Below are 9,189 nucleotides of genomic sequence, written 5' to 3' on the forward strand. Positions count from 1 at the left end.
TAAGGTACATGCAGAAACACATATTGGTCTTCAAATATACTAGTCATCAAATTGTCCAATCTAAATTAAAACTGAAATGGGTACACAAATTTTCATAAAATTCTCTAATATCAAGTTTCATAAAAATTTGTCAGCAGTGTTCCTGTTGTTTCATGTATACAGGCAGATAGGTGGACTGAATGAATTTAATGGGCACTCTGCATGATTGTAAACACACCTAAGAAAAGGCATATAGATTAGCAGAAAACTGGATAATATGCATACAGATAACTGGGAATATACTGTAATATCACTTAAATGGATGGATTTTGTCAAAGTACGCCAATCAATTACACACAATTTTCAAACAATAAATGGCAAGCATTACAAATTAAATATTTAAGTAGTGTGTTCTATACATACATTAAATATAGCAACAGTTTTACAAAGAAACTGAAGAACAGGCTGGAGATAATAATACAGGATTGAATATGTGACTGTGGGAACGACCCACAGTGGAACCAGTGCTAGCCAATCACAAGGAACCATTTACTGCCTAGCAATGGCTGAGTGAACAGCCAGTGCTAGGCAAAGCCTACAACAATACGGACAGTGACATGTTTTCTATAGACGAATGAATGAATGTATAAGGGGTGGGCCTTCTTGGCCCTTGCACCGTGACCACAGTGATCCACTGTGCCTCCCCTTCTGATTATCCCCTCAGCAATCCTGCACTTCGAAGGAAGTGTAGGACGTAGAATTGTGTAAGTGTGGACATTGAAATAGTTACTTGGTTCCATAAAATACTGACCCATGTGGCACAATCTTATATAAGCTATGGCCTCACATTCGCACAGGATATGTGTGGCTGTTTTATTTTCTTCTTGACACCTCTCACAAGTTGGACTGTTACTTAGTTCCAATTTGGCCATGCCATAGCTCAAGCGGTTAGTTGTTGGCTTCCCACAGTGGCAGCCCAGGTTCGATCCCAAGGTCTGGTCAAGTGGGATTTGTGGTGGACAAAGTGGTGCTGGGGCAGGTTTTCTCTGAGTACTTCGGTTTCCCCTGCCAATCTTCATCCCACCAATTGCTCCACAATCACCCTCACCTATCTGGGGCTGGTACAATAGGCCAGAAGTGGCTGCAGTACAAGGGACTTAGCCCCACACCACTAGCAATAAAAAAAATAATATTTCCAATCTGAAGAGGTGTCCTTTGAGGTGACAGTGTCCTGTGAGTAGTCCTACCACCCATTTCTATAGATCCAACTCAAGGTTATATAAGAACATACACCAAGTGGGAGTTTTGGGAGTTCCAGTTCAAAGCTGCATTTCAGTATAATGTTCAAGGTGTTGAAGTGTTCATTATTGTTGTCATATTATTAGTCTTCAGCCAATGACCTTCAGTTCTTCAAGACTGTCTGTGTATACTGTGCAACTATAATAAAGATTTATAAGAACAGTTTAACAAGTGGCTGTCTCTTCATATATTGACATGCCACAATTCTATGGAACACAAGAATCCATCAGATCCTGTATTTCTAACATTCCAGCATTAATATCACAGTCACTGAAACACTACTAATAAATAAACCCAGAACAGGACTTAAATTCCACATAAGGAGCTTCAATACACTCATGCAGTAAATGTTACCTTGCTTTTACCATACAGAGTTTACCTGTCACACAGGAATTTGTATCAGTCTTACTGGAAAACAGACTTGTACAGCAGTTTAAATTAAATGTCTAGGCAAAGCAAATGCATAAATTCTGATTGCAATAAGAATAGTACTGTTTACATTTGCACAGAATGAAAAATTCACAGAAGCAGGATCTGAACTTCTCCTCCTGCCATTAAACTGCACTGAGCCTTTGATTATAGCATCCTGTTGTGTTTTGCATATAATTCTTACTATACCAACAACACAGGTATCTCATATTAATAGTGTTCATATTTACCCAACTACACAAGATATCAAACACAAACAAAACAAACAAGATATACAGACAGAATACACACCACACCTACATTTATATACATCTCACCCACATTCTCACACAATATAATACATTTAAATTAATTTTATTGCCTGCATATAGTCACATTTATGCCTATATATGTCACTGACCTCATGACAGATATCCAACTGGACAATACTTATGCATAAGAGACTCATGTCCTATTAGAATATACTTGTATAACGTAACAATTCAGATGACTCAGTTTTAAGTGTGAAGTTCTCACAATGGCAAGTAGCAAAATTATTGTCTCCTGAGATGTGATGCTGTGTAATATGATAAATAGGCATAAATGTTTTGAAGGAACATGCTGTATCAATGTTCACTGTAGTTGAGTGGAAACAACATGGCGTCACATCCCTGAAGGCAGTAATTAAAAGAAAAGTTGTGTGTGTAAACTCTTCTGAACAAAAATTTAAGATTGATAAAAGTTACACTTTACGAATACACTGGATGAGTCAGCACTATTAAATGCTATGAGAATTATTTCAGCCAGAGTGGAAACTTTTCAATTGTACAATGTGCAATGACATATGAAATTCTCATCTTCATATTAAACTCAAACACTGTATATAAAGCTTGAATAATTTAAAGCATCTGGTCCTACAACTTATTGCTCTAATGTTGAACTTAAGCCCTGCATGTTGTAAATAATAATAATATACATATTTACAAGTTAATCTGAAGGCACATCTCTTTGTTTCTCCTGTTTACTGAATACAGTGGAAATTCTAAACCCCCATTTAAGGTTTCTTTGGGTAACAGTGGATCTGAACACTAAAATGTGGAAACTCTTAAATAAAGGACATTTAAAATTAAGATTACTGATTTAGAATCATTGTAATGAATGTTAAATGAGAGAAAATCCTAACTTGAGCACATTTAAACAGGGGTTCCACTGTATATGTCCATTATTTACTACTCATTAGACCTTTCGTAACTGTCCATTTTGAAATATAAACTCTCTGTGTCAGCAGTGAAACACGGAATTCTTGTAATTTGATAGCCTTCTTTCATTTTAGGGTGAATTAAGTAGTATAGCCAATGCAAGATTTGAGGCTTTCATGGCGGTGACTATGAAGAAAGCAGTCTTCTGGGATTTGGCACCGTGTTAACACCAGATATACATGGTGCCAAATCCCAGAAGACTGCTTTCTTCAGTGTAGCCAATGTTTGTCCATCTCATCATTTTGTATGGCACTTTCAGACTTGTGAACATTACATACCTTGAGAGATGGCAAATCACTATCCTTAACACTATTTTCAGGTTTTGGAAAAAATATATAGTTATTTTAAAAATGAACAGCTTCCTCCATTCTACAATGGAGTCAGTAAACAGGTCACAAATGGAAGTAACACAGTTTTAACGGATGTAACAGGTGTTCTGTATGTATCACTAGATAGCAGCAAAGTCCAGCTTCATGGGAGTCTAGGTAGCAGACGCACATGTTCAGAGACTAATTTCAGTAGTCAAAATGGCGACCATGCTTGAGGATTGTACTTTTTTTTCTTTCTATGGCGCTACAGCCCCCAATTTGGGGCCTAGGCCTACCTCCATGAAACTCTCCGTTTCACTTCAATTTACTAGATCTTACACATTCGGTAGGACTCCTTGGGTGAGTGATCAGCTCGTTGTAAGGCCTCTACCTTTAGACAAACACAGAAAAACACACACAAACATCCATGCCCTGAGTGGGATTCGAACCCACGATCCTGGCTTCCGAGCGAGTGAAGACAGTGCATGCCTTAGACCGCTCGGCTACTGTGACCGGCTTGAGGATTGTACTACCAAAGAGCAATGTTCTGTTGTGTTTCTCTTTTGTGGGCAAAAAGAACTCAGTGCAAAGCATATTCATAAAGAAATGTTTCCTGTTTATGGTGGGAAGCGTTTATCATGTAAAGCAGTTCATAATTGGGTGGCAAACATTACGCTGATGACAAAGAGATTGAAACAGTGATGCTGGGGTGGCTGAGACAACAGTCCAAAGAGTTCTCTGCTTTAAGTTTCAATGCACTGGTAAAGCAATGAGCAAAGTGTATCAATGTTGGTGGAGGGCATATCAAGAAATAAATGTTCTTCCCAGGTTGGAATATCACATGTTTTACGTTTTATATCCATTTGTGACCTATTTACTGACTCTTCCTCATATATCTCATAAGCATATGGTATAACCATACTTTAGAAAGGTATTAAAACTTCTACATAAAAATTAATGGTTGTAAACATGGTTTCCTTGCTGCCTTCCATATCACAATATTCCTAGGAACACTGCATGTATGTTGTTACCATGTTGCCAACTCGCTGTGTCACTGTCCGGCATGATCGTCCACTTGAACTCTGGTGAACTCTTCTTTCTTGATGAGCATTTCCAAAATGAGTGCCAAAGAAAGAACTACCATCACCAAATCCATGAGCTTCATAACCATAATGATTATGCATGAATGGCTCAGCCTCCTGGAACACAAACATCTGCTCAGATTGTGGCCTTGTAGGTTGTGATAAGATGCAGTTTTGTAGGATAGCCATGTTTCAAAAGAACATGAGGTTCCCAGCATCAGGGATGAAGTAGGGTGAGGACAGATGACACAGGCAGGTGCATGGCAGATTGTCACTCAGACCACAAATGGGGGCAAAAGCCAAAGCCTGGTACAGGTGAATAGGAATTGTGAAAAAAAATTGCCTCATTCAAGGCAGGAAAGAGGGAAGTGGTCTAGTCACTGAAACCAACTCTTTTTAACTGAACAGAAACCTTTCCTCACACCTAGCTCAGGTTTCCAAAACAATGTTCATAACACTAAGGACCCTGTCCAAAATAAGAGCATTGCTTATAAAACAATGCGTTGCATTCACTGAGAAAAATAGATACTGATATAATACTAAAAATAAGATGTCGGAAAATGGTAACTTATGAAAACATTCTTTGTGTTTGTGAAGAACAAAAATAATATTTGAAGAATAAGATAATGTTGAAGAATTTTTACAGACTGCATAAGATCATGTTGGTGGCATATCATAATTATGTAGATGGCATAACTCACTTCGAATAGTGATTAGGTTATACCTGTATATTGGATGACCATGGATTCAGTTTGATTCCTGCCAAGGGTATGAGTATTCAGACTGACTCCGGGGCCCGCCCATCCTCCTGCCCAGTGAGTACTAAAATTTATTTCTCCAAAGATAAAGTGGATGAGGTGTGAAGATTACCACTTACCTCCATCTGGTACCGAGGTTAAGAATGCAAGAAGCTATACCTCCATTCCAAGTCATCATGACTTGTCACTTCCTTAAGCAAAGGACAACTTTACCTTCACAACATAATTACTTGCAGACTTGCTCACCTCTTGAAAAAAGTCTTCAAAGTTAAAAAAATTGTGTCCTTGTTCTTCATAAGGATGTTCTCTGAAGTGGAAAGAGTTATGCCCAAAATCATCTTCAAAGTTGCGGAATATGTCATCAAAGTTGAAGTGGAAAGCCTGGCCTCCACCTCCTCCATTCTCGAAAGCTGAAGAACCAAATTGATCATACTTCTTCCTCTTCTCTGGATCTGACAGCACTTCATATGCTGCAAAACCACAATGAACAGAAATTCATCATCAGTCATCAATATCCATGAAGATTTCAAATCTATCCCAATACATCAACTCCTAATGTTACAACATTCAATTAATAAAGTTATGCATTGAAACCCTTACAAAATCTGCATTCTTCTTTTGGAGTATGTACCATTTTTTTCTGTAGAGAAGGCAACTGGGGTCCACACAACCTCCTATCCAATTGGGTACCGAGGGCTCTTTCCCAGGGGGTAAAGTGACTGGTGCATGAAGCTGACCACTCACCTCCAGCTAGTGCCGGGGTCAAGAGAATGTGGATCTATACATCCACTCCCCCGTATGCAATCATGGCACAGTGCTTAACTAGTTAAGCACAGGGACAACTTTACCTTTACCTTCACTATTACCATTACCTAGCCACATGTTTCCAGCCTTCTTGTCCCATATACAGCCCGTCAGGTCTCTATTCCATTTTTTTTTAATTCGCTTGGTGGGGGTTGCAGTCCAACTGGGTCCACTCGGCACGGCAGCGACTGATTGGCCTGCCCCTGGTGATTATGATGGAGAATTTGGTGGAATGAAGATTGGAAGGGGAAACTGAAGAACGCGGAGAAACCCCGCCCCAGCACCACTTTGTCCACCACAAATCCCACTTGACATGACCCGGGATCGAACCCGGCCCACCACGGTGGGAAGCCAGCGACTAACCACTTGAGCTATGGCACGGCCCAGAACTCTTTATTCCATAATGTCTGCCACTAACAGTACTCACAGAAATAATCATTTCTTAATCTGAGCGCCTCCCCAGTATGAGTCTGGACATCATCGTCGTCGTTGTCATCACTGGCACGACAGCCCTTTGTGAGCCCCTGCCTTCCTCAGGACTGCTCGTCATTCTTCTCCATTCAATGCTACATTCCTCCAGTTCTTTACACCCAAAATTCTCATGTCCTGCCACACACATTCTTCCCATCTCAACCTTGGTCTTCCCACTTTCCTATTTCCTTCTGGTTTAGTATTAAGTATTTTCTTAATTGTTCTATTCTCACTAGCACATATTATGTGTCCAACCCATTCAAGTTTTTTCACCTTTATAAATCCAATAATGTCTGGGTCATTAAATAGTTTGTATAGCTCATGGTACCTCTTCCTCCATATTCCATTTTCTTCCACTGGTCCAAAGATATATCTCAGGATCCTCCTTCCAGATATACTTAATAGTCTTTCATCCGATCTTGACAGTGGCCAGGTCTCAGAGGCATAAGATAGCACTGATCTTATAAATACTTTATACACCATAGTTTTGGTTTTCCTGGGTATTAATTGGGATTTCAGGTGTTTCCTAAGGCCATGGAGACATTTATTTGCTGCAAGTACACGCTTTTTTATTTCATCACTGATGTCATTTTTACAGTTAACTTCTGATCCAAGGTAAGTAAAACTTCATACAACCTCAAATTTATATGAGCAAATTTCAATATATGCAGGTCCATTAGCACAGTCTTTCTTGGTTACTGACATGTACTTTGTTTTATTTTGGTTAATTTGTAGATTTATCTTTTTCTGCTGCTCTTTCCAAATTAAGAAAAGCTTCTTTCATAGATTTTTGTGTTCTACCAATTATATCAATATCATCTGCAAATGCCAAAATTTGAACTGACTTATAGAATATAGTTCCCCTTGTGTTGATGCCTGCATCTCTACCTTCTCTAATGCTATATTGAACAAAAGGCAGGCTAGGGAATCCCTTGTCAAACTCAATTTCTAGTTATTATAGGGCTGGACAACATATTCTGAATCTTAATTTGGCATCGGGTCTTTCTCATAGTGGTTCTGACTAAGGCGACTAACTTCTGTGGAATCTGCATCTCTTCCATTGCCAGAAAAAGACTATCTCTATCTATGGAGTCATAGTCCGATTGGAAGTCGATGAAAAGATGTGTTTCAATTTGGAATTCATTACACTTTTCAAGGACCTGGCGAATAGTGAAAATCTGATCGTTAGTTGATCTTCCTTGACAAAACCCACATTGTTAATCCCCAATTATGCCTTCCACAAAGGGAGAGAGTCTGTTAAATAGAATGTTGGAAAATATTTTATATGCTATACACAACAGACTAATTCCTCTATAGTTAGAGCATACCATGACATCGCCTTTCTTATGGATAGTGTATACAATACTTAGGTTCCATTCCTCTGGGATTATTTCAGTTATCCATATGTTAGCTATTAGCTGATGTAAGTGCTTAGCATATTCTGGGCCTGCATATTTCACTAATTCTGCCATGGCGAGATCCATTCCTGGAGCTTTATTATTTTTCAATTTTTTGATAGCTTGTTCTACTTCTTTTATGGTCGGTGCTGGCTTTTCAGCCTCAAAATTTCCTTAATTCCAGTCTATGGTCATACCCTCCGCTTGTTCGGAGGCATTTCAATTAGTCTGGACATGCACATGCATATTGTGTGTGTGTGTGTGTGTGGGTGTGCGCGCGCGCGGGTCCATGAAACTTTGAAAAGTACTACTGGAAAAACAAGACAGGATACAGTTACAAATTAAATTTTTATGAAAGAAAGTGGAATCCAAAATTTTGTAACAGTTTGAAGAATAACAACTACAATGGTTTGACCACATAAGATGGTTGGGCAGAACCGAAAAGGGCGTAAGAACTATCTGTAATATTAATCTGTATCTCCTAGTTTCTTAAATCTTTCTATAAACTTAGGCATGTATAACTGCTAGCACTGACCCGAGAAAACACACCAGTACAGGCTACATGGGGCACAGCTGCATACACTTGAGCAAATCTCAATAGGATCACACACATACAGAGGTGGAAGGTCTCAGAATTTCAAGACATAATGAGGTCCCCTTCTTCCATGTTACATATGAAGCTCTTAACACTCACCAAGGCATAAAGAACTTGGATATACTGCATTTCCCAGTACAGAAAATGTAAAGGTAAAAGCTATCCTGTAATAGGCTGTGGAGGACCATAGCGTTATGAGAGGTCGAGGTTCCCACAGATTCTACACAATCGGCTCGCAGGTGGCAGTGAGGTTGTAAGCCTTACAAACCAGCTGCTCTTTATGCCCCAGGAACATTCCTGGTATTCATTTCTGTCAGAAGCTGAGTTGACACCAGGGCCACAGTGCCGCTGGAAGGATTAGGTCAATTGAAAAATCCAATAATCCCATCAGGAATCAAACCCGCGACCTTCCAGCTTCTACACATAGCATAGTGCCTCAACCGAATACACTACCATGTGCCCCAGTACAGAAAATCTACTTAAGCATAAGATATATAATTCAGAAAGGAGGAATTAAGATATACTTTTCTTATACACTGGCATATAAGACGCACTATGATTTTATAAGATCTACAACTTATAGACCATGCAATATTGTACCTGAATCCATCTAGCAAGGTGAAAAGAAGAGGTAGTCCACTCATTCTACATAAAGAAATAAGAAGCCAGTTTGTGGGATTTGAGAAGGATGTCCTCCATGAGACTACACCATAATATGATGGTTTTGTGCCTTGAGGATATTCAGTAACTTATTCTCCTGAAGGACATATCCATACGGTCTGAAGTGTAACATACCTATATTAAAGTCATGTCATTTGTTTTTTTTTTT

At 39.1% G+C, this 9,189-nt stretch overlaps 1 protein-coding gene across 1 annotated transcript in view; it reads right to left on the reverse strand.

Moving 5' to 3' along the window:
• Positions 1-4,148: 4,148 nt before the first annotated feature.
• Positions 4,149-9,189, reverse strand: part of LOC111865095 (dnaJ homolog subfamily B member 9) — a 5,330-nt gene continuing 289 nt past the window's right edge. The window contains exons 2-3 of the mRNA XM_023852828.2: positions 5,340-5,563; positions 4,149-4,452 (exon numbers count right to left, since the gene is read on the reverse strand). Of these exons, the coding sequence (XP_023708596.1) occupies positions 4,258-4,452; positions 5,340-5,563 (419 nt within the window). The 3' untranslated portion in view covers positions 4,149-4,257. The remainder of the gene's footprint in view (positions 4,453-5,339; positions 5,564-9,189) is intronic.

This window comes from Cryptotermes secundus, unplaced genomic scaffold (assembly GCF_002891405.2).
Source record: "Cryptotermes secundus unplaced genomic scaffold, Csec_1.0 scaffold4417, whole genome shotgun sequence".
In the NCBI taxonomy this organism is placed as follows: domain Eukaryota; kingdom Metazoa; phylum Arthropoda; class Insecta; order Blattodea; family Kalotermitidae; genus Cryptotermes; species Cryptotermes secundus.